The 27,417-nt window shown below is 35.9% G+C and overlaps 1 protein-coding gene across 10 annotated transcripts in view; it reads right to left on the reverse strand.

Moving 5' to 3' along the window:
* The window catches only part of KCNMA1 (potassium calcium-activated channel subfamily M alpha 1), a 413,353-nt gene that overhangs the window by 291,404 nt on the left and 94,532 nt on the right, over positions 1 to 27,417 (reverse strand). For all 10 annotated transcript variants that reach the window (XM_059477360.1, XM_059477359.1, XM_059477354.1 and 7 more), the window contains exon 2: positions 6,506 to 6,670. In XM_059477360.1, coding sequence (XP_059333343.1) covers positions 6,506 to 6,670 — 165 coding nt within the window. The remainder of the gene's footprint in view (positions 1 to 6,505; positions 6,671 to 27,417) is intronic.

The raw sequence follows: 27,417 nt of genomic DNA on the forward strand, positions 1-27,417 counted from the left end.
AATAGAACTGAGTGGTGCAGCTCCCATATGCCTGGGGGCCAAACTGCAGCATGGACAAGAAATGGCAGCAGGGAACACTGCCCATACAGTCCAATGACACTCACAGCCCACACAGATCAAGTGCCAACTGCCCCAATGCCACTCCAAAGCTGAACTCAACCTTACAGCATCTGAGTTGGCTCGATTTTAAAATCCAAAACAAAGCATTCAAACTCACAAGAGAAGACTTTCTCCCTTGTCATAATGAACAGATTAAAAAAATAAGGAAGAAATATAAAATTAAACAGCTGACAGGGATATTACAAAGAGTTTGCATTGTTACTAAACTGCTGACAATATACTCATACTTGCTACCAAGATACATAGCTATACTTTCTCAAGGGACATTCAACACCTTCAGAATACATGTTATAGAATTAAATATAATGGCTGACAAGAACCAAGAGCTCAGTATTCTACAGCAGGCTCATGACAGCATCACATTTTGTATATCACAACAATCAGATGGCTCACTAAAATCTACTCATCTCTACTGAAGTAATTTTTAAAAGATTTTACCCCTGACAGGCACAAACTGATTTTTTTAACAGTCTGTAGGAGTTACATGTTTTTCAATGAGGGGACTGTGGGCATCTGACAGAACTGGATGGCTTAGTTTGCATGCAGTCTGTAGAAGGCAGGATTGGGTTCCACATTTCACTTTTAGTTCCCAAGTGGCATCCCCATTCTAAGCACTAACAAGTACACTGTATTTGAAATTTTTATTTTATTAAATTTGGACCAGAAATAGAGGAAGAATCAGATACTGTTTCCTTTCCCATTCTATATTTACCCTGCCTCAATTAAGTCAGTTTTGTGACTCCTTCTTCACAGTCACAGTTAGCAATTTCATAGCTCATAAGAAGGCATGGAGTTACATTGCAGAAATTGCTTTTTCCCCCTCCTATCCTAGATAGCTCTGATGAATAGAAGCAGTCTTCACAAGACTCACAGAGCCAACAGGACTGTTTTAAACTTCTGAAGAGTTTTTGTCTCTTTCCCTTCCCCCCCCCCCCCATACTCCCTACTTAAAATATTTTCTCCTATCTTTATCCCAAGCTGAAGGGAAATGTCTGCAGGATGAGGACTCTAACTAGGAAGGAGGAGCAGGATCATTCAAGAGAACAAGGAAGTTCCTCCCTTAAACTCACGGCATTTTGCTCTGGATTTATGGAAGGTTCTGAGAGCATCCAGCTTCTAGGTAAAAGATATGGAACAAGCAGTTAATATTCCCTGATTTTTACTTCTAATTGACAAGTTCTCCATGCTAGTTTCTACTATTAGATTACCGGCTCCCTTTTCAGAAAGGCAAATATAGAGTTACTACTACTTCAATTGAACCAAGCCTTCCAAACCTTACCAGTACAGACATCAGACTTCACAGGAAAAGTGGGACTTCCTGCAGCTTTGGTAGTAAGCTTTGAAGTTGTCTCTGCTGCAGCATTTGAAGCTAAAACAAAGCATTAATTAAAGCAGAGAGGAATCTCCTGTGCCAAAGCAATGCGAATTTAAGGAGCCACATAGAACTACTGAGGGATATGTTGAGAATATTCCTCAAGAAACCTCTGAATATTCAAGAAATACTTAAAAACAGTTTCAAAAGGAAAATAAAAATTAGGTAAGAAGGAAATGGAAACTGATTTTAATAGACAATATTTTGTGTGAAAATTTTGCTGAACATCAAAATGGAGATTTTTTTCTTTTTACCACAAGCTTAGCAGTTTGTGCCGTTTACCCCATGTGTCAGAACAAATGATTGATGGTAGAGCTGTACAAAAACATACACAGAATTTTCTTCCAAAATATTCATTATCACATCAGTGCTTTGATTACAAGCACAATTTTTTCAAATACACTAATCACAAAGAGCATAAAACACCATAAAACCCCCAATATTATCAACTGCATCATCAGAGCAGCCTTTCACATAGGAACAGCACAAATGCCTTAGGGGAAGCCATCTGTCTCCTCCAGTAAGCTTTGTAAATATGCAGAATTTGTGTTTGTATCTTTTGTTCAATACCTGGCTATTGTCAGTGGCCCATAGGTGGAAGGTAAATTTCCCCTGTACTACACATTAATCAAGAGGATCAACACACCATTACCACAAGGCACATTTCTGTATTTGCACACTTTCATGCTAGATTCATGCAAGAAAAAAGTAGCAAAGACTTGCCCTTTCTTATGTTTGACATGCATATCCAGCAATACAGGTTATCAATAGTGCAGTCTTACACCAATTTTTCACCAATGAAGCACTGTATAACAGAAGTTTACCTAACCCAGGTTTGCCATCTCAAGAGCAGACACGTTCGTGACTTTCTCAAAATAATCACACCATTCAAAACTTTATATAATATTATTTTAAAAGTGTGTTTGCTTTTCTTCGTTTTAATAACAGAATGCCACGCATACCTTAATTTAGACAAGAAAAGAAGTGGTACTGGCAAAAAAAAAACTTAGCAGAAGATATTTATTCCCACTGTAGGAAAAGCCTCATGCTTTTAAATACTATTAGAATGGTTTCTGCAAGCATGGCCAACTATCTAAAGGTCACAAAAGTCACTGCAACACAGACCTAAGTCTGAAGATAACTTTAAAATGGGTAACTTCCATAGCAGCAGCTATAACCTGACTGAAAATAAGGTAGAGTAGGCTACAGTGAGATGTGGCTTACAAAAAGGAGGCCTATAAAAATAAGCAGTTTTAATTAAGATAAATTGCATGTGCTATGTAAACACTAATTTTCTACTTTTCCACCTTTTGAGTTAAGAATTCAAATGCAATGTTTTAAGTCCAATTCTGAAAATATTTCATGTCATTTCTTTTTAAAATCTACTGTTTATTCATTTCTTGATTTGATTTTGCCAGTACATGTACCTTATGCTAACCTTATCCATTCTCTACATAGCAGTACTTAAAACTGGTAAAATTGAGTAGAAAAAACACAGTTTATGCTTGATTAGCCATTTAACTCATGAAAAATCTCAGAGAAAAGAAAATTTAAGTTTAGCATATGTTAATCATAGAGTATGCTGAATTGAAGGTATACATTAGGATCATTATATCCAGATCTTGGTCCTGCACAGGACAGCCCAAGAATCACCATGCAATATGCATTATTCCTTTAAGTACAAGATCCACTGAAATTACAGCAGTTTCCCAAAAATAAAAAGTACAGCAACAATCAGAACTGCTACATCTAAATGTAGCACCTATGCGCAGTTTTAAAGACCTATGTGTAATAGAAGAACTTTCTCACCAGACTCTGAGCAGAAGCCCACCTTTCAATCCAGAACAAAAAAAAATGCAAAAACCCCCCTTGCTATTGTCAATAATAAATAAATATTCAGAAAATGCATAACTGGAATTTAAACTAGCTGCAGTTACCATAGAAACAAACAAGACTTACTCAACACTTCCTACTCTATTCCATTATCATTACCTCATGAACTTACATGGAGAACATTGTTCCTATTCCTATGGAAACCCTGGAAATAGCCCCCATCAATGTCACGGATGAAGGCAATCTAGAACTCATCCATTGGATTCATTTATGTGCCACCAAGGCCTATGAAAGATTAAAAATAACTAAACAGACAAAGTTCATTTCTCAATAGAGATGAGCAGAATCTAAACCATTCCCCATGAACAGCTGGCAGGTGAGTGCCAAACACTGACAAGCAGTTCATAATCTCTGAACATCTGCAATGATCAGACCAGTGCAGTTACACTGACACCCTGCAAGATGCTCAGTACTTTGGGCACTGCCTTGTTACAAATGCCCCAGCTAGGGAAGACTCTGCTCTTCAATCCTTATGTAATTTCTCTTCCTTTTTGACCTCAATGAGGAAAAGGGAACTTTTATACAAATGTAATATTGTATAATCTAAAATACATATGTAATTCTTTCAATCTCCAAGAACTAAAATAACTTTAAAAAAAAGGCAGCAGCAAAGAAAACCAAAAAAGAGGAGGGAAAAACAAAGAGGGGTGGGCCACCAGCAAAACCACACCATATCACCCAGGGCATGGAACATTTTGTGATTCCTGCCTGTGCAGTCAGATCTAGAAGCTGAGAAAGACTTTCCCTTTTCTCCTTTAAGTTCAGAAACCTAGACCACAGCTAAAGGGAAGATATGGCACTATTTATTTTTGCCTGACTAGGGTATTCTGTAAGTCCCACCAAACCTAAGAAAAAACGTAATGTCAGAGCAAAGCAAATTGTTTTATCAATGAATGCACGTGCTTCACTGCTGCAAAACTAATGCGATATTGGACTTGTAAAAGGCTTGGAACATTATGAGTAAGAAACACTAAATCACTGAAGCATGCATTCAATTCCTACTCTCTAGGCAATTAATATATTTTATTCTAAATTAAGTTCTATTCAGATTAACTGCATCCTAAGAATATTACACATGCTCAGAAAAAAATAAAAAAAAGCTATGTTAATTTCACAAGAAGATTGGTTACAGGACATTTCCAGGATGAGAGGGATCCAAAATGAAAAAAAAAAAAGAAAGAAAAAAAAGAAATTTATGAGAACTTGTCTGATCCTTGAGAAAATGTATTAAGCTTCATATTTGAATTCTGAACTGTTGCATACTCATGTTTGCTGAAGGTTTCTCTTCTTGCTTTGAAAACCTGGTGAAATAGCTGATACTGTCAAGAACACTGTCAAAAAATGTATGTGCATACCAGCCACAACTGCTTGTCCAATTTCTTATCTGTCAAATACCAAATTATCCTTTGAGCTCCTATTCTCATTAAAGCAAGGAGATAACAGCCACTGTGTCTTTGGAAACAGGGAGAAACCCCACAATTTCTGAACTATTACATTTCACTCTGGCAGCTAGAAAACTATTACATATCACAAGAGGTTGTGGGGATTTTTCCCCCCTCAACGCTAAAAAAATTTCAGTCCTCTCATTCAGAAAAAAAAAAAAAGAAATTAAAAGTAAATAAAAAGCAGCAAGAACAAATCTAGCTGTGAAAAATACTGAAAAAAACCAAAACACAGAAGGAAACAAACAAAAAGGCACATAAAATACCTATCTATATCTCCCAGGAAAATTTACTATAAATACTTACATAATTAAAGATCCACTGGTTTTCCCCAAATCAGTAGTGAGGCCCTCTACCCTTTTTTAATAATTTCTCAGAAGCCCAGTCAAGGGTCTAGATTCCCATAGACTGAACTGTGTCAAATTCAACAATATACATGAGACTTCATTCTGTATATCAAACACTCCATCTAATTAAGAAAATCTTTTTCTTCTTACTCAAAAGATATAATTTCAGGAAGCAAAATCAGTTCATAAACATGTTTAATTTCCTGCATTTTGAGATTGATTATGAATGTGTCTGATTCTTCTTTGAGAAACTCACCTCAGAAATCTGATACTTCCATCATCTACAGCATTTTACAGCACTTCAAAGTAAATCAGTATTTTCCTGAACAGATTTTATGCAAACTTGTACCTTTTACTGCAATTTATATTTATGCCATTCAACATCAAATGCAAATAGAACTGCATGGGTTCAATTAGCAGGTTCTCAAATCATGTGCTTATGCAATTTAACACGGATGCATTTTTAAATCACATGTAAGATTCCCATCTACATTGTTGAAGAGCAAAAGTCACATTTTCAAAGGTTGTGGCACCAAGAACATGATATTTCAGTGATGATTTTATTTCAAACCAGTTACAAAATTTCACTGGGATTCTCTGAAGTGATTTTAATCACTTTAGCTTCTAATTTATAGGTATGTGCATTCTAAAAAGAAAACTAACCCAAATTACATAGGAGACACTTTTTACTGCAGTGAACTCCACAGAAAACCCTTGCATTTTAATATTTGACAAAGCTCTAAAGCAATTATGTTTTGAAAAATGAAAAAGTTTTTCCCTTTAAACCACACATTATCATCATCTGTCTCCATTTGATTTGTAACTGCTCACAGGTTTGAAGGATTTTTACACTAATAAAGAAAAATATAAAGGGAATATAAAATCATTATTAGTCTATTGAATACATCACAAATCTCATTGCATAGCCATTTCAATCTTGTCTTTGCTTTACAGTTCTGACCACTCTCTACATTTGTAACACTGGGCTTAATTTCCAAGTTTGCTTCCATTCTTCCAGGTACAATTTTACTTTCAGATAAAATAGGTCTATATTTTATAGTCTTCGTCTTAACACCTAATATGAAATTAATAAATTCACTGTTTGTAGTTTGAAATCATGGGGCAGAGCAGTGAAACAGGCTGGTGAGTGGACTGGCAGTCATTTTTTCTTGCTTGCTGTCTCTGCCTCTCTCTTGCAGTGGGAACTAGTCTGCTATTTGCAGAGAAAATTAGATTGACTCAGTGCTGATGCAACAAACCAATCAAAAATCCTCCACTAATGCTGGGACACAGTGCTTCCTTTAAAATATAGAAAATCATAGAAAACTTACAAGTACTCTGCCAGTTAATGTCTGGGCAGATATCATGACTCCTGCCCAATCCTTCACAGACGTCATCCATCCCACTTCTGCTGCCACATTCTCCTCTTTTTCATCTGTTGGTTTGCAGGCTCCATCTGCCTGTGTATCTCCACCACCATTGATCTTCTGGGCCTCCTGCAAAGTAAGTATTTGGGTTAGTTAATGTTAGCAATTTGACAGTGAAATTCAGTATATAGGTGGGGCCAAGAATGGTAATAAAAACCAGAAAATCTGTCTTCCTGGATCCCTGCTAGGTAAACCTAAGAACGTATTTGGCCACATCTTTAGAAATAAGAGAAACAGAAATGTTCTATAAGGTACCAGACTAACTAGATAATACTCTCCTTGACATTACATCTTCAAAACGTATACTTAGCACTAAATATACAATGTTACTTGGTTACAAGCAACATAATTGACAACAGCTCCGTTTGCAATTACAGAGGTACATACAAATGAATCTGTCAGACATACACCCAAAGACCTTTCGATGTATCAGTTCAAAATACTGCATACTAGGTGTGAACATAATTTATGTACAATTTTAATTTCCCATCACTAGAATTAATTATCTGAGTAAACCTTCACTGAGAAGCATGATGTAACAAGACAGCAATTATGAAGTGTGAGGAGAACAAAATCCATCATAAAGAATCTGCAGGGAGCTGCCACGCTATCAGTGAACCTGTGTTTCAATGGAAGTGTTTAATATATCACAGGAATTATTCTGTCAGTAAGTGGCTCTCACAGAAAGAAGAGCTAGAAATTAGAGGAGCCTCAGCTGCACCAAGCTCACTGATGAGTAACATGCAATGGAATTCATATCAGTCTCTCATGGATGCTGCAGCAAGGATGTCGTGCTCTGTGACTGCCTGTGATGTGCAACAGTCATGGGTGCTGCACAAACATCAAGGGAAACGACAGGAAAAGCCAGCATGGATTGTACAGTGTTTAAATCATACTGCATGCAAAGCATCACTGTGCCACGAGCATGCCTTTGGTGACAGCATAATACTAATGACTTCCTGAATACTTGACAAGTTATGCTAAACAAAAATAGGAGAGGCAGCAAAATTCAGCAGTGAAGCAAGTCCTGAGCACTAGACCTGCATTAGTGTTCCAAGCACTCTGCACAGACCAACAGCTTGAAGGATCTTGTTTACAGATTACTTGTCTGTAGGCCAGTAAGCAGGAAATCAATTGCCATTAACCCCCTTTGGGATATCTTTTATACAAGCAAAGATGCTGTATAAATGGTGGTTATGTGATAGTTATTGCAGTAGAAGTATATCCTGTGATGGTCAAAACCCATAGCTGTGAGATGGCCTTGAGGACACAGCTGGACACAAGGGTACAGGAACTTCCTGACAGTAACACTGAGCTAATAAAGCAATGTCATTAAATCTGTCAGCAATGAACAGTAGAACAACGCTAAAAATGTAAAACAGAGACCAACAGTTGTTTTCAGAGAAGCTCAACACTGCAACTTAATTAGCTAATCAGATTCTTTTTTCTCTATTAGTTTCCCTCCCAGAAAGCAGGCTCCATGTTCTTACAAGCGATTACAGCAAAGTGTGATGTTACTATATTGATAATAACAAATTATTCAGAGTTACAACAGCAATTCAGTACACTTCCCAAGCAAATAATGCAACAGAAATTTAAAATTACTTTGTATTTGCATAGCTGGACCTCATTCACAGACAAATTTGGACACAGTGAATCAGATGTTCTACTCTCGGCGTTGAAAGATGTATCCTGTGCCGCACACGCACCAAGCACAACCTACAGATGAGCTCACTGCAGAGGACAGCAATGTACGACAGGAACGCTTGCCTGGAGCCAGCTGGGACCCAAAGCCACAGAGATCAGACCCAAAGAAATGCCTTCACCACCATCAAGGTTTCGATTACAAACCAGGAAAGAGAACACTAGGCTCTATACTCCAAACAATACTGAAGCTTAGGCTACCCAGACATATCTCCAAGGCCTCACTGGTCCTAGCTGCTGTCCCCAGGGTCTTCCGTGACTCAGACACCCTCTGTGGCCCAGGACACCACTTCAGCCCCATCCAGGGCTCCCACAGCCCTGTCCTTTCCAGCCATGGTGAGGCCACAGCCAATTCCCTGTGCCTGAGCCACGGGCTGCTGCTCCAGGCCAGGCCTTGTCCCACCAGCCCAGCCTTGGCGCTGGGCAGGCCCCTTGGCCCATGGGAGGCCCACAGCCCTGACAGCTACAGACTGCTTAAAACACCACACATGACATTTCTTTCCCTCTTCCCACCAGATTCTCTGCCTTTTGTAACTGCTAGAGCTTGTCTTTCAGAACTGTAAGCTTCGCACCAGTTTTACTCCAAGGTCCTCCTCTGCATTACACAGTGAGCTTTCATACTCTGTACAAGTTTCTATTGAATGAATCAATGTGGCTTTCATAGTAAAGGAGGTATAATTATCTCTTGCTCTCAAGATAAGAAAGTGAGGTGGTGATGAGGTACCTAACTCAGTCACTAGAAAAGTCACTGGCAGAGCCAGGATGAAACCACAGGGTTTTTTTTGATATTTTTACCCAGCAGTGCTTGTTTAAAAGTGCACAGATGCACACATTGCTAAAAACACAACTACAGACCTTGCTATAGAAAGTGACAGAACTACAGATCACTAAACAAAAAGCTGAATAAAAAAGTCAATTTCATTGAACTTGTATTAAGGTTAGAAAATTCTTTTATTGCGTACATTTTCCTTACCCCCAATCTTTTTGTCAATAGATGTGATTGCTCACAAGATATGAAAATAATTTAAAATTTCCTAGCACTCAATGAAATAGGAGGCAATTTACTTAATTGAAGGAGAAAGGTAGCCTTTATATTTTGAAAAGGTTTTCATAACCTACAGTTCTTTTGCTGTATTGACTTTTCGTTGCCAATAGAATAGAGCAGTAAAACATGACAAACCTATTCAGTACTTTATTCTCTAAAGGTATTAAAGTCTTTAATGCATTGAATGGCTATATTTCTGTATTTATGCTACTTACTTCACCTCTATTAAAATCTCCCACCCATATTAAAATAATACTTAATTAAAATTTAAGTAAAATAATCATCCCCTGCCAAGTATGATTTGGAACAGACTCTCATGATCAGCCTAGCTCCTGCCATTATTGTAGCTATAATTAACATGCAGATAAGTTGCTGCTATGTAATATTTGTATTCAGTTGGGATATTTTATATTTTTTTATCTACATAGCTAGCTTTTATCTTACTTAATTGGCAGTTGAGCATTAGGAAAAGTTTATTCCTGAGTCATTATGCAGTTGTGCAGTGATCACTAAAGGAGGTTTAAAGGCTGCTTTTTTTTTTATACTGAGCAAAAAATTCAGCCCTGTTATTAAGGATATAGTCTTGTTTCATTGCTAGTTCCTCATCCCAGTGCACTGAGTAACCAACACCTGAAAAAGGTGCTTAAAGTAATAACCTGACAGTGACGATAGCTGCTTAATTATTTACAAGTTCAATACCACAAGTAAGAGATCTTTACCCACTCTGCTTACCAGTTTTCATTATTTTAATTACTTCATGGCAGGAACACTCAGGTAGATGAAATGAGAAGCAGTATTTTGTGAAATATATTTTTCCTGAACTTAATGACTAAATGGAAACTAGCATGATGAGGAGGTGTGTGTACAGGAATCAGTACTCAGTGTTCTATCAGTGGCTTGGCACAGACCTGGACCAGAAACTTCAACGGTTTGTCTCTTATTTTCAGCAATAAGTATTGATTTAGATTACCTAAGTTCTGGGATTCTTGAAGACAGTCACCTTAAGGAAGAACTCAAAAAGGCAAAATTCACTCAAAAACAGGTAACAGTTTTCAAAACATAGTCCTGCCTGTTCCATTTCACCTCTAAAATACCTATACAAACATAGAACCACTGCACAGACACCTCATCCAACTCAGGACAACAAGAAATCAAATCAGAAAATTATTATGAAACCTTAAAACATCATCTAAGAATAATCTTTTTACAAGTCCTAAAAATACAGGACAACATGAACACAACCTGAAAAGAAGTCTGTGATGTATGGTACTGAAAAAACTTGCTATCTTGTTAAGATATGTTTTAAAACATATGAAACAGGGAGTCAGTAATGTGAGGAAAAATACCTGGGTTGAAATGTGATGAAACAAAAAAAAAGGATTCGGTAACCTCATTTACCTAACATGTAACTAGCTGAATATTACACAAAAATGATTAAGTATCACCTGTAATGAGATACAGAGCAATGAGTCATGACCACATCACTCAAGAGAAAGTAGTATGCTCAGTCTAAGCAGATGTTTAAAAACAGTAACACCAACTGGGCAAACACAGTATTGGCCTTTGACTTCCACCCTAGATAACATGAGATGAGAAAGGACCTGTCAGAATGGCAGCTGCTCCTAGTTTAATGTATGCAGTAATAATACAACAAGAAAATATCATTTGGAGCAGTTAGGAAAGGGCTGCTTTAGATAATGATGCCAGCAAATAATAATTTTATCTCTATTAACTGCCCTTAAATTAACAGCATTTCATTCCTAGAGCCTGGCATTTTATGAAATGTTTTATATCAATCAACAACACTATGATAATGCCATTCTTACAAATTAGGAATTTGTATTTACGTTTCTTTCCTTTTCATTTACCTGTTTCCCCAAAGCCACCAAGAGGTGCTATGTGAAGAGAAATAATTTTGCATAAGAGACTATTTCTCCTTTCTCTTGGGCAAATGTCTAAAACACTGTTTACAATTACTAGATTTCTATCAATAATTTAATTTCATGTCCTTCAATACATCCACTCACCACTTTCACATCTCCAAATAGGGGTCTTAAATGTATATAAAACCATAATATTATGCTGCATTCTCTGAAGCTGGGCAATGTACAGTGACTGTTAAGACTTCAGGTACCTACTGCCATAGCAGAGGCCTTCTGTCAGATAAAGTTACCATCTATTGTCTCCATCTAAACAGCTACTGAGTACCAGTTCATCCAGTGCTAAAAACAAGCAAAACAAAAAAACCACCCTGCAGCTGTTCACCTGTTCTAGTGCAGTTTAGGAAACACAAGCTTTCACTGGAATATTAATAAAGAAAACAAATGACGATGTGAGAAATGAACAGTTTTATGGAGACTTCCAAACCTCTTTTAAGTCAGACTTGTAAGAAAAGAGAAAGCCAAGGCTAAACTAACTAAATGTGAGGTAAGAGGTACTTCTAAACTGGCCTATCCACAGCATTTCTGTGCATATAAGGTTTCACTGACGTCAACTGTCATACTGTAGCTATGGTTCAACTTGTTTCAAAAGATTAATTATTGATACCCAGACAAACATTATTGCTTTCACTGAATAAGAGAACCAGAATGATCTGTGGAAAACATGGCTGATAAGATAACCCAGCATTTTGCTCTCATAAAATATTCACAAGCCATATAAATTTGTTGTCTGCAAATTTGGAAGATTAAGAAAAATAAGTCAAAAATAGAATACAAAGCTTTTCTTATTAGTTTAAGACTGAGATGTTATACTCTTTTTTCTGCATTCCCAAGGATCTCTAAGAAACACCTTGCCAGTCCTTCCTTACAACCAGAGCCTTACTTTCTATGCTGACCACCATAAAATCTTTTTTCCTCTTCTTGCAGTGACCAGCTTTTCTGTTGCATTTGTCCAAACCTTCAGTAATGCTCACAGATTTCATGTTCTGTGACCTTCATATTTCTGGTACAGGTTACTCTTATAGAATTCCCTTTTCACATCGTTGCTTTGACTGACAAAAATTGCTGCATTAATTCTAAAACTTTGACCTGAGAGACAAGATAAACTAGACTAGTAAAATATCGTGTTCCACCCATGATTCCACAAATAGTTCTCCAGTCTGTCAAATGAAGGGTTCCCGGGTATGGCTCTCACTTAAGAATAAGAAACAGCAGACACCTACATTATCTGAAAGCTGAAGTACAGAAAGATTCATTTCAAAGATTAAAAATTTCTACACATTAATGGAAATGTTATGGTGTAACACTTTCATTGATGTGAAACAGTATTTCCAAATAACTGAAAAACTGTCTGGCAGATTTCCACTGCAGCCTAATAATTGAGAGGAATGCTGAATGTCCCTGTTCTGTTATCAAATTTTCAAAGTCCTCAGTCACATTGTCTAACCTCTTCATGTCTTCACCCTGCAGCTGTAAAACAAAAGCAGCAACAGCTTCTGTTGCATAGGGATCTTAAAAAGATAAATACACATAGGATTTTAAGTGTCTTGATATTCACCAAGACAGACAACGCAGACATAATCTTAGTGAAATCACAAAGTAAAACACACTAAAAACCTACTGGTAACAGCTGCTAGGTTAGTTATGTAAGACAATTAAACATTAAGATGTGTAAAAGAGAAGCAATAAAGAACTCCAGACAACATAGGGAAATTAAAAAGGAGAGAAAGTCACTGCAACTTCTTGTTCAAATAGACAAACAGTGCTTTTCAAAAACATGATTGGTTCAATTTAGCAAGTGTTTATATCAATAGTTATGTAAGCTTTCACTATAAGTTAAGAATTTGGGGTAAAAAAATTCATTTAATTTTACTGATAAAAATAGAACTAAGTTTGCTTTTGGAGCTTCTGATTGTGTATCAGACCACATTGTTAGAAATAAATAACCTCTGAACTTGTCATAAGATTATGTAACAAGTGAACTTACTGTCTGCAATACATAAGTAAATAAAAAAATAGGATAAGTCAGTGATGTACAGGTTAAGATTACTCCTGAAAATATTTCACAAAATGTCAAACTAATACCTAGCCTTTACATTTATTTTCCTTTTTTATAGTTAACAGAGCATTTCTTATTAATTTTCTCTACTAAGACCAAATTATTACCACATTAAAATATTCTCTGAAGGCCCTTTCAATTACCAAGTAGCAGGCAAGAGGGCAAACAAGCACTTCACTTTATTGATGGGGGCACTGAATAAAAATGAAATTATACTTTTCATTATTCTTTGGTCACTACACATCACAGAAATATGTCTATTAAGTAAATTAGACAATTACCATGTAAGGCATTAGTCTTCAACTGTATTTTCTGTGGTTCAAGCCTTACATTGAAATCATTCTTCCAAAATATGCCTTTAAAAATCCTTTTAAGTAGATTAGCCTTAAATATGACAGAACCTAAACTTGCAAAAATATATGAAGCAACTTTAGATGGGACTAAATTATTAAAAATACAGACAAGTGTTCCTGAATAGAAAAGCATAAAGGACAAAAAGGTGCATGCATTTTCTGTTACCCTCCTCTTTTTGTTTCCTCCCACCTAACAGAAGGCAAATCAAACTAAGCACACAATTGAAAATAAAATTGATAAAGACATTGTCATGAAATGAAAAATGCTGAATTACCTATATCCTATTGAGTGAAAAATATCAGTCACAGATGACAAAATGCTTTCAGGATTTATCCAAAAGTCTCAAAGTGCTTCACAAATGGGAGAAAACAGTCTCAAATATGAGAAAGTAGTAAGAAACAGTGGAGAAATTACCTAACTTGTTTATCTTGATTACAGGAAGTACTCTAGTTGATTGCTTGTAATTTTGTTGTTGTTGTTAGCATTAAGTAATACGCAATTCCAAGATTTTCAGTCATTACCTCTTGGCACTTTTTTTTACTGCCATGAAAGAATGAAAGATAGCAAAGAAACCACATTTAATTTTTTCTAATTTTAAGAGAAGTATGACTAGTAAATCTTTTCTGATCTATAGGATCTAGATTACAAGCATAGTTTTCACAAAATGACTATGTGATAGATCCAGTAGTAAGAAAAATAATGAAATAACTACTCACTGCCAGGAATAGTCAAGTCATTAAAAGGTTCCAAAAATAGAAAGTTTATTTCACTACAAGATATACTCAAGCACCATTTACAAAATAAGTATCAAACTGCTTTGTCAGTGCAGTGAAACTTCACAGTATCTTGTCAGTTGCGTGTTGTTCTCCATCCTGCTCAATCACAGAAGGGAGGTTCGTACCTTCTAGCAAACAGGATGTTCTCATTCACTGCATTAACTTCCCGGTCATCTCTCACTCATGCTATCAGAGGTATCCTAGAAGATGTCTAGACTGAACTGCAGAAGGAAATTCTTCCTCTCTTCTGTGAAATACAGTGGCAAGGCAGCTAGCACATGTGACAAACTAATGTTCAAAATCACATTTCTATTGCCCAAAAATCACAAGGAATCCATGGATTAGGAAAAGCAATGCTCAGTTTAAAGGACAAAGCACAAAGTACTATAGCTACTCTAAAACTGGAATATTGGTCCTTACATAAAGAGAATTAACCACTCATTTCCTTAGCTGAAAGAACACGTTTTCTCCTCAAAAACTTGCTGACAGGAATTTGAGAACTTCATTTGATATCAAACATTTTCACATAAAGGGGATGGACTTTAACACTTGAGTTTTCTTTATACATAAAATAGCAAGTTTTCAATAATTTAGTGGCAATCCTCAAAGGGGAGCCTCAAATAAAATTTATTTGCATATACATTTTTATAAATAGATTTCTGATTTTTCAGAAGGTTTTAAAGATTACAGCATAAAAGATGAAGGAGAAAGGCAGTTGGACAAAAAAAAACCTGAGAGAATCACAAACATAACAGGTTGGTAATATCATAAAACACATGTATAACAATAATTTGACGACTGCCAGAGAAGCATTCTGTCATCTGCCAAATTTGATAAAAGAGTACTCTCTAAGGCATTTTTTATTCAAGGGTAGTGCACAACATTTTTTCTCATTGTATTACAATCCTAAAAGAAAGCACAATGAATTAAAGGCAGCTCTCTGTAGGATACAAAGCCATATCTAAGCCTATCCTGATGCAGGAAAATAAGTTCCAGTATGCAGCACATAAATATTTGAAGAGCAGCAGGTCAGCCAATTAAGCAATTAAAACTATTTACTAGCACACAACACTTCTCACTCTGAGATTACAGAATGCCATGCAGCTTTCAGACTGCAAGAACTTGGTACAGGGGGGGGTCAGAGAGCACACAAATGTGCAGGAATCTGGAGCAAAGATATACAGCTCTACTTTTCAAAACACTGAAAATGCAGATTTACTTGCCAACTGTTTTAATGATTAGGTTGAAATAATTATATTAGAGTCAGCATTTCCCTCCAAAAGACCAGTTACATCACATTGTAAAAAATGTACAAGTGCTATTATTTAATCAAGTAGATGTGACTTGATTTATTACCCACTGCTATGGAAACAATTTTATGTAATGTTAATCTCATTATTCTACAAGGAATTTTTTCTTCTTTAAGGTTAAATTTCTTTTAGGTAGCTCATATTACTTCAGTTCTCTTCCTAGACAGTAACTAGCAGCATCCAAATTATCCAGTCAACACCTGTAGACTACAAATACAGCACCTGATATATTTATGGTACAAGGAAACACACACAGTTGTTCCAAATTTACAGATAGTGACTGAAATCTGAGGCAGAAAGAAGAAATTGATACATTTCTGACTTGCATATTACATCTCCATAAATTGTTACTTATGCTATATAGAATGAGAACAACCTCAGTGAATTCTCTTTGACTTTCTTAACTTCATCACCTTAAATAACAGGAATAACTTAAAGCAGCGCAGAGATCATCCCTGCTCTTGTGTGCAGTGATGCAATGCTAGGAATTGATGCATGACATTGACATTGAACATTGCCTTTTTAAGCAATCAGAAGTTGGACTAGTGGAAAATAAAAATACCTTGTGTCCATTCTTGGCTCTCATAATGCATCCTGTTCCAAGGGAGGACTGAATCTGCCTGTACCAAAATTTCTGTGTGAAGCTCCTACTCTGAATAGGTCATTTTCTAAATGAAAACAGCAACTCTTTGAAGCTCCTCAGAGGCCTGAGTGCTCAGAAGCAGCCCTGGCAGAGTTGCATGAGTAGCAGAGGGCCAGTGAGGCAGGCACTGTTCTGCCTCATGAGTCTGCAATTTTTGGTTTCAAAATTTATCAAAGCAGCAGATACAGCATATGTTACAAAAATATGCTACCTCTGAACACTCACTCTGCCTATAAATTATGCATGACAAAGCAGGCAGTTATTGTCACCTGAGCAGAAAAGGTAATGAACAGAGGTGAGAGGATAGGTCATTTTAAAATTCTAGCTCTTTTGGTAAGATTAAATAAGAATAAGAGGACGTTAAAGTATAACTAGTGTTAAATCATCAAAAAGTATTGAGTTTTAATTTGCTCGACCTTCATCAGAGCAGAAGTTTACAATGACAGATAATAAAGTTAAGGCTACTATGGAAATTTCAATCTTCAGTGCTGCTTGTTTATATCTTGCAATTCTGTGGCAATGTGATAATGTTATTACAGGGCCTGGAACTCCAATTTTTTTCTTTTTAATTTTATATTAATTATTTTGATAAAGAGTTTTGCAGCAGCATAAAGATTGAAGAGTTCATCAAAGCAGGTTGTCACACTGTGCACCATTCACAAGATGTGTTTTACTGAACCTACTCATCAGCTTGAAACACTCTCCATTTACCATGGATAAGTCTCTTACCATAAGAGACTTTCTCCATTTACTGTGCTGCATAATCACCTCACACAGCTTTTCAAGATGCAGGTGCCCCCTCCCATAATTTATCTGTGAATGAGATTCAGTGACAAGCCTATGCAAGTATCACATGACATTAAAAATTTCACCTTAACTACTTCTTAAAAGAAGAAAGGGCTTAATCAAGCCTTAGGAAAAAAAAAGTACTGATTCATACATAAGTAATTCATATCTTCCAAATATCTGATTCTAGTTTATTCAGCAACAAGGCATTGAAGTAATACATGTAACTAGGGGATACATTTGAGAAATAAATAATATCTCTGCACTTCAGATTCAGCTGAAGGAAACTGGGGGGTTGGGAAGGGAAAGCATGAACTGTAGGATCAGCTCTTTTTTTTTTTTTTTTTTTTGAGTTTAAAAGTATGGCTTTTATCCTAACAAAGTAGTTTAATAAACAAAATGGGATCTGCAGGTTACAAAAGCTGAAGTCTTATGTACAACAAAGTCCATTTTGTCTGCAGATTAAAACTGAAGAAAAGGATTCAAGGACTTTCTAAGGACTTTCTAAGTCCTCACTGGTACCATAGGATGCACCATGCACAATTCAAATGCTTCAATTTATTAAAACCTGTAAAGTGCCCAATAAACTAAAACTGATATGTAGTTTTTACCTCATGTCCACACTGGCAGCCACCATGGCCTAGAAGCATCCAGTGGCCCTCACCCCAGGTTGCAAAAGATTTCTGCTGAATAAAATGAACTTTCTGTGCAACAAGCTTCTTCCTTAAGACTAAGTCATATATCAGATTATTGTACTGTGGTGTTTAAAGAAAACCTGACTTCAAATACATTTTAAAGGGCTCTCCATGAAAACAGTCTCCTCGTTATTCCTTGGGTGAACACAAAGTTCTAAAAATTCAAATGGAAAACTTTGAAAATTTCATTCACTTTTCACTTTTTATGGAATTCAAAAATCATGAAACAATTATATTTCCTCTAAAAGCCCACTACTATTACCTACAAATTAAGTTGGAATCTCTCAGATCCACAGAAATCTTTTCCTACACTGATTTCTTCTCATGCAGATAACCACAGGAGTAACAGAAAACTATAAACTAAGCAAACTCCAATGTGTACTAATATTTTATAAAACAAAGCATGTTTTACACAAAGTTCTAAGCAATTACACACAACAAAGGCTAGCAGGGGAAAAAAAAACAGACCCTGGAGCTCAGAAGGGTGTTTAATTTCATTACTCAGAGACTTAGCAACAGTGATATTTAATAAAGTGATCATCAATCATCTAAAAAAATACATTTTTAAAAATGTATGATTTTCTGCTGTGCTCTGCACTCCCTGTAATCAGAGTGTTCTGCTGGAACCTAAGTGGGGGAAATTTTTCATCAACACAGGCATATCAATTATGAGAATGTCAGCCCTGTTGGAGGCCAGATTCAAACTGTTGTTAGGTAGGCTGTTTATGAGATGGCTGAAGTAAAACCATAGAAAAGAATAAAAAAAATCGAATCCTTAACAGAGAAAAAGTAATGACAGAATTATATACTTTAACACAAATTCCAACTCACTGTAATAAAATTCTTCCCTCCTTCTCTCAGTGTGAGTTTGGGGTTTTGTTCTGTTGGAGGTTTATTGGTTCTTGTTTGTTTGTTTTACAATTAACTCACTCTCTTACGTACACACACTCTCCTTCAGGATACTCCCTAGGCTTAGGAGAAGATTTTAGCATAGACAAACCTGATGCAAGGACTCAGCTGCTGGAGAGACAAAAGAGCTGTTTGAGGGCCTCTGCACTTACCAGCCTACATCAATACTCATGTTGTGACAAAGCTACCCCAGAAAAAAAATTTGCTCATGCTATCCATGTTTTTACCCAAACATACTCAGACATCCAAGAAACTTCACCTCTGATAACTCAATCTTTCACAAGCTCCTCTGAACCTATAAATTCTGCAGAAGTCCCTGAAGACGAAAAAACAAAGGCTTTCACCTTTATGAATGCATGCAGACTTATCTCTAGAGCATAGAGCCAATCCTTCTTCCTCTTCCTATGTGTCTTTGCAACCAAAACATAGCTTTATCAACAAATGGACCAGGTGGTCTAATCAAACTTATAGTCCTGGTTATTAGAATAGACAGGGTAGAAAACTAGATAGTGGCAGAACAAAACCAGGAGGATTTTGGCTGGTTACCTAGGGGTTTTGTTTTGTTTGGGTTTTTTTTGGGTTTTTTTTTTTTTTTTTTTGGGTTTTTTTGTTGGGTTTTTTGCACTGTGAGGTTTTTTTGTTTTGTTTCTGGGGTTTTTTTGGGGTTCCTTTTGTTTTGTTTTTACTTAAAGAAATGCCAAGCCAGTTACCTTAATAATAAAGGTGTATTGATTCACAAGAATCAGTAAGGATCTGAGCCAGAAACTATAAACACACATTCCCACTGGGACAGGACAAAACATATGGCTCTATAAGTTACTCCATATGGTGGTTTTTTTGCTGGGTGTTGGCCTGGAGGGGGGTTTTTGGTGTTTTGTTTTTATTTTTTTCTATTATTATTTTTGGTTTCTTGGTTTTTTTTTTCCAGTCAGCAATGTACAGTAAAAGAAGATGTACAGTCTGTCTTCAGGGTACAAAAGACAAACAAAAAGCTGCATAAATAGGGGTTAAAGATGTAAGGCTTAAGGGCTAATACCTCTGTCGTGTTTCTCTAGCTGAAGTAAAGGTAAACTTTTTCTTTTTAGCTTGGGTAAATCAGTTTCCCTCTCAACTCAAGTCCCCATAATTCCCCTTACCTTGACTACTATGCTACGACGACTCCTCCCCTTAACAGTAATGTAAAATTGCAAGCTATGCTTCATGTATGGCATCACCTGTATTGATTCACACTCTATGACCTTCTAGACATTTTTAACATGTAATATTAATGTTAAGTGTTCAATTAAGTAATAATTGAATACTTAACAGCCTTTATTATTTCATATACAAAGTTTTAAACCTGATTTTACCACCAACACACATGTATTTTAACTTCAAAAATTAAAAAAACAAAACCTATTCCATAGGCTTCTAATTAGTAATTATCTATTATTAACAAGATTTACTTGTTTCACTGAAGTTTCTGCTCACTACATCAGAGCTGCAAATAGGAAAACTAGTTTTAACATCACTTTCTCAGGGGTTTTTTTGCAGTACTAAGAAAATCGCAATAGGTTTGCCTAGTTATACCTGTTTCTAGCATGAATATGCATCTGTTCTGGGGTAAGGTCCCTTCCAACCCAAACCATTCTATGTTTCCATGAAAAAATTATTTCAGAAGAGGAGTGGTACTACAGTCAAAATAGGCAAGAATTTAAAACTGGTGTTATATTGAATTAGTCATGACCAAAGCAAAAACATTATCACATTCTAAACACTTTCATGTCTGAGTCAAAGGGAGTAAATAAGGTTATCTTACAAGCAGAGGTTCATCAACTTGTAATTAGAAGCATTATTAATTGCCTCCTTGCTGAATACTCTCTTTAAATTGATAACACATAATATACCAGCACACACAGCAATTCATGTGCACAAACCCAAAATACATAGAGCCAATTAACATGTACAAAAATACTCAAACATAGTTCAGAAACCATTTCTATTTTTAAATTAGTCATGCCTCATTTCTTCCTTAACTGAAACCGATTTAAAAAAAACCCAAGTAATTGTGATCTAGCACCAACAGCATCTGTTGCATTACTTTGGTTTGGTCAGTTGAGTGGGGTTTGGATTTAGTTGTTCAAAACACAAAGGAAAACATGTAAGAATTTATATTAAAATAAAGATGACTCTATTATGATCGATGCAATGAGAAAAATTTTCTTTCCTACTTAAAACCAATTTTACTACATAATATCAAGACTTTTTATAGTTTTTAGCAGTCTTCCACTTAGCCCTCTACTTTACAGAACTCCTTTCCCCAGCTAGAAACAGATAATCAGAACAAGCGCACACATTTTTGTGATAAATCTGATCTTTTGTTTGATTTTTGGAATATGTGGAAGCGCTCATTCTTGCAGGACATGCTGTCATGCCCGCTCAAGGACACGCTCTCCTGGCAGCATCGGTGGGTGTGGGGAATCAGTGCCACAGGGTCAGCACCACCCCAGGTCGCTGCTCACACCCTCCAGCCCAGGCACCATCGCCTGGGGCACGGGGCTCAGTGCTACCACAAAGCCGACACCTGGGAAGCAGCACAGCAAACCAAAATCTGACTAAGCAAGTAACACAATCTTTCGTGCAAGAGATGAGAAAAACCAGGATTCTGTAACATTATTAACAGGAATAGGAACAGGAGCCTTGGGATTCAGAAACATACGTATTAATCAATGCAGATTACTTTCTCTAACCTCTCAGGACATGTTGCTCTCATCTGAGCTGTCTAATTTTATACGTGCTAATTTCATTTAACTTTTCTAAAAACAGAAAACAGTGATCTGTAGGCAAAACAAGTTTAAAGACACACTATCATGTTTCAATTAAAGTTTAGTTTTCTGTATCTGGGAAGCTGCATTCTGACCAAATAAAAGTAGTAATTTGCTAATTCATCTTAGGTCACATAACTGTAGAAGATAAATAATAGTACAGTTAAGAATTTTCTTGTATAAATAAAAGTACAACAAAACAAAATATAAATGATAAATACATTGAAGCCTGATTTTATGTGTCAATGAAGATGCATGTATACATGCTCATCCTTACCTAGGAATAAAAAATACCACAAATATTTTTCTGACATGCATAAAAATCAAAACTATACCATCACATTGTAAAGAAAACCATCCCACTGAAAATATAACATAATACATAAGAAAATATTTATATTTTGAAAAAGCTATGTTTTACTTTTGCTACTCTGTAGCACAGACCTTGAAACTACCATGAATTCACTCAGGGAACCAGATCTGGATGCTGCTAGACAATGTGTGTGTACATATTACAGCATCCCCCCCCCAAAGTGAAATTAGTGAACTAATCCTGTGAATAAACACAACCTACATTAACCTCATTACTATTAACTGAATACCAAAAAAAAAACTCATTTTCATTCAGCTGCTTCTCTCAAAACACTGATTCTGTAAAATTGGAACTTCCCTTTGCACACAGCAATTACTAATACAATTTGGGAATTCTACTCCATTCTACCACCAAGGAACATTTGGGGACCAGAAAGGTAAAAAGCTAAGGGACCAAGTGCCTTCCTTAAAAGTGAAGTAGTATTTCAGAACTTAGGATGACAACCTGACAAACTCACTTGCACACTTGAGATTGATTAGTTACATGGTCTCAAAGTGAAAAGATTTCATACCATGATCATTATTTATTTGAAATCAGATTATATGTTTTAAGCTATAGCACTAATAAAAGGACTAGCCTTCCTCTCCCATGTGGTGTATATAAGCAGAATCCTTTGCCTTGCTAAATAAACCACAAACAGACTTAAACTTAATTCTGAGAGATCTTTTGTGCATCCTTTTGGCCATTTTTAAAAATTACCTCATGTTACTTGGCGTACACACAAAATGCCATACTTACAGTCTGGATCCTTTGACAATTTCCTATTCTAATTAGTTTCCACTGGGCTAGAAGATAGTACTTCTCAGGATGGCAAATTTAGCCCACGTCTTCATTTTTCTCCCTTTCACTAAAACAAAAGGGTCATCATAAAACCCAAGAAGCTAGCTCCTAACCAAGTTTTGGCAGTGCTTTTTTAAGCCTGTGTCTCATCTCTTGCAGCGGAATTGCCATTTAGAAGGCACACTGTCAATGTAATTCTTTGAGTAACTCCTTGTGTCTGCCACCAGCAACTCAATCCTGGAATGTAATAAAGTAAAAATGGACAGCTCCCCAGGACAGCAGATGTGCATAAAGCAGGAAGGTAGCTTTATCCGCATGTCCTAGTCTAATAAGCCCAGAAAACATTGTTCTTGTTATGAGAAGATCCATTTCCACCTGAATAATGCTTTTTAGGACAACTGTATCTGAAATATTCTCAGTAAAAAAAGGAACTGCTATTCAGCTGATGCTTAAGAAACTCCTGCATACAGCAATTGAAATCAACTTGGATTCCTGCCTGCCATACGAAGGACTACACTTTATTCTTTTCTACCCCAAGAACTGATATTACAGCCTGTAAAGAAAATAAATTCAGCCTTATGGAAAATAGAAAGAAAATCTACATTCCAAACAATATTATTTTGCATATAGAGGTATAGGAAGCAGAAGCTAATAATTCAGAATTAAGTACAGAGTACTTCAATACTTCAGAGACTCATAGCATATACAAAAGCAACATCTCTTAATTGAGGACTAACCCACTGGCTGAGAACAATACTAAAGTAGTTTGTGTTTTATTCTTTTTGGTAACTGAGAAAGAAAGAAGTGAACATTAGAATAAAGATAATCAGGAACAGGCTGCTATGATTCCTGAATAGTCAGATCTCAAATTATGCCTCAGCTTTGCTAAAAATTCAACATTCAACAAGCTAAACTATCACTATTAACCAGTACTGCACCCAGTCAGCACAATAATCCCTGGATTGCAAGATCAAAGGTGATATGCCCAGTCCTTAACACAATGCCAAGGAAACATTTCACCACAGAATACAAAAATCTCCTGGAGTATTTTTGAAACATTACTCTACAGTCCATAGCAACAGCTATGAAACAGTTTAAAGCAACAAATAAAAAGCTACATGGAACTTTTCCAACAGTCTTTTGATAGCAATTCATTTAACATTTAGGAGCAACACTTTTGAAATTTAGGTTTCTAAACCAGAGAAGGCCTTTCCTGGAAGCTCTACTACTGAGTACTTTCCTATTTCTTAATCAACATACCATGGGAAACAGCTCTGTGAACACCAAATTACATGTCTTTAAATTCTTATTGTGCCAGTTAAGACTCACTACAATTTCCTTAACTGTATTACAACATTATTTTCATTTTTTCTAATTTTTGGGCTTTAGAGTTTTTTGGTTAGCATTTTGGTTCTTTGTTTCGTGGTTGGGTTTTTGTGTGTGTGTGTTATTGTTGATTTCCTTTTGCTTTGCAGTTAGCATTCCTATTCCACTTAATGACAGCTACTCTGTTGCAAGACAAAAAATATCTAAAAACACTAAAGAGCCACTTCAATACAGTGTTTTTAGACACTAAACAACTTGTTTGAATTTCATTCCTTAAAATTACATAAGAAATTTCCACAACATACAGAATTCTCTCCCAGAGTAGTTTTTATAGTCTTCTGGCATTTTCAAACACACTTTGGAATTATACTTCTTATCTGTACTTGTTAACCACAAAGTCAACAACATATGGCTCAGAGATCATAAAAATCAAGAAGTATTAATTCTTCAACCTTTTTTACTGCTTTTTTCTATACACATACTGGAAAGAGAAATTATGCTATTTTGGAACCTATTAAATAAATAGAACAGTGGTAGTGATAATACTTTATTTTCCCTCTGATGAAAAATTCAGTGACCTGCTGTGAAACAAACAAACAAACCAGCCAAGTGCACCTGTTCTTGAAAGTTTCCTCTTCTATAATTAGCTGTACCTTGGATTCCTTCTGAATATATTTGCACATCAATGAACATTTCTGTAGTAAAATATGTACATACAAAATTTTGTTACCATTTTAAATTGTGCAACAACTGTGACAAATTACTGTATCATACAATGTAGTTAGAGTTGATAAACTAACACTTGACTAAGTGCTCAAAAGCCTACCAGAACAATTCTCATCTCCCTGAACAAAGTGTGATCAGAATTATATCAATAGGAACATAAGCTAAAGGTTACAGGAAGCTTCACCTGAAAAATAGTGAAAGTAGTCTAGTATAATGAAGTGAAAGGACAGTATAATTATGTGAAAATAAATTTATAAATACTCATCTACCAGAAAAAAAATCTTATTTAGTCTTATATAATGAAATTATCAAAGTCCTTCATGTAGGATGAGCAAAAAGCCCAAGGTTAGAACAGCTGGATTTTATTGATTAAGCAAGACCATATCTTCCATCCACTTTTACTTTCCTTAGATAACAGATTTCCTATGATAACTGAATGCAGACTTGTAGAAAAGGGCAGGAAATAAGCAATTTTGTACTCAGTCTGATTGCAGCCCTTGAGGATTTGCTATTTGCTTTGTGTAGGAAAGAAAATTTTGATCTGAAAACCTCCAGCAGTTGTATATCACTGATAAAGTTTCTGCCTACCTTTACTCTGAACAAGGGAAAACCAAACATTTCTCCTTTCGCACATGGAAATGCAAGTGTCTCTGAATCACCCATAACACACAATTTTCTGAAAAGCCCCTTAAATTCAGAAAGTTTAAATTTTGTTCTGAAAAATATTAATATCACTTATCTTTGATCTGAAATTCACCTTGCATAACTTCTGGGCTTGTATCAACCTTTACAACTACAACATTAGTCATAAAAATTAAATGGTTTTGGTCACCACACTAGATTCAGTTGGAAAAACTGCAGTTTACTGCTCTGATCTGTTTGGGTTTGGTTAGACAGTGAACACGCTTATGGAAGAAAAATTAGCCATTTACTAATTGAGTACTGCGACAATTGTTGCAGTAAAAAAAATGTTGTGTTTACCACACAGCAACTAGACAGGTCTCAAAAATCATTCACATGGCAAACAGCTGAAGGTCTGGAGGGAAAAGGAGGGACAATTATATATACCAGCCTTGCTTAAATACTCTTCTATAGGCACCCATTCTTGGCTACCATTTGCAAAAGAATATTGGGCTATATTTATCTTTGATACAAAGCGGTTAATTACATTCCCTTTATGTAAAAGGGAATTATTTACTTTGATTATTGACAATAATGATTGGCCTTGGTTTAACTGCTTAAAGGAAAAAGCAGGGCAAACAAGCCCCCATAAAGAAAGGAAACACTTTGAATCAGTACAGCTAAAAGAATTACAGTCACTTATCACAACATAGAAATATACATTTTGTGTCAGAAATTGCAAGTTACACACATGGCTATGTCAAGGAATATCCTCCTTGTATGATCAAGTTTACAGGTCGAAAAAAAGAGCTAAAGAAGGAAGAAAAACTAAAAAAAAAAAAAGAAAAAATAAGAAAGCTGGTGACTTAAAGCCTATGAACACAATCTAGCCTATACAGGTTTGTGTTTTGATTGTTGTAACATTTGCTTTGCTGTAACATCTTGGGGAAAAAAGATACAGAATAGGAATACCTATACCTGATTACTTTAAAAATTCACATGACAAGTGCATTAAATCTAGTGCTCTTTTTTTCTATTTCCTTCACATGTTCCTTCTTTAAATTGCCTTTAGGCAAACACCAGGGGAAACATTCTCTAACTCTGTTTTTAAAAGGCCGATATAGCATGTGCAATTCTGTAATTGAAGGACAGCTGGCTGTTACCATGATATGCCAAATGAAGATCCTTTCCACTGGAATTTGTGGCTACCACTGATTATAGGTTAAACTCGCAGAATTAAAACCCCATTCATAAGGATTAGAAAGGCAGAGCTTAAGACTTGCCTTCCATATGTGCCTGTTCTCACAGAACAGTGGATGCTGCTTTGCAACTGCCCACAAGAGCAAACAAACAGCACAAAAACATGGCTACAGGGAACATCTTTAAACTATAAATAAATGTTATTAACTGAGATCCAGTGCATGCTGTGCACCTTATTACAGTCTAGCAAAATGACTGTGCCTGGAAAAATGCCTAAAGCCTTAAGATTTCCTTACTTAATATATAACATTTGAGCAACACAATGATTTCTTAGGCAATTTTTATGCCATAGACCATAATTTATAGATGCCAAACCTATAAATGTTTCTGCAATTTAAAAAAAGGCATTTTCTTGACCCATCATTGCAATTTTATGTTGATTTAACTTTATCAGGAGGCACAGAAAAAAATAATGGACTCAAACTGAGGTTTTTAACATATGTTGATACTTTATAAAATCCAACACTACGTAAGAGGAGCATATTTGTAGTTCACAGTGTAAAGGATCATAAGCTATGCTCCCACTTCTTAAAGGCACTAAAATCCAAACCTGACCAACGTGCACAGCTCATGAGCTTTAGTCTTAAACACACATTTCTGAATAGTTCTCTCTAACACATCCACAAATGAAGATATATATTGGAGTACACAAAGTTCCAACTGATTTTAACAGGAGCTAGTCCATTTTAGCCTACACTACAGAGC

This window comes from Ammospiza nelsoni, chromosome 8 (assembly GCF_027579445.1).
Source record: "Ammospiza nelsoni isolate bAmmNel1 chromosome 8, bAmmNel1.pri, whole genome shotgun sequence".
In the NCBI taxonomy this organism is placed as follows: domain Eukaryota; kingdom Metazoa; phylum Chordata; class Aves; order Passeriformes; family Passerellidae; genus Ammospiza; species Ammospiza nelsoni.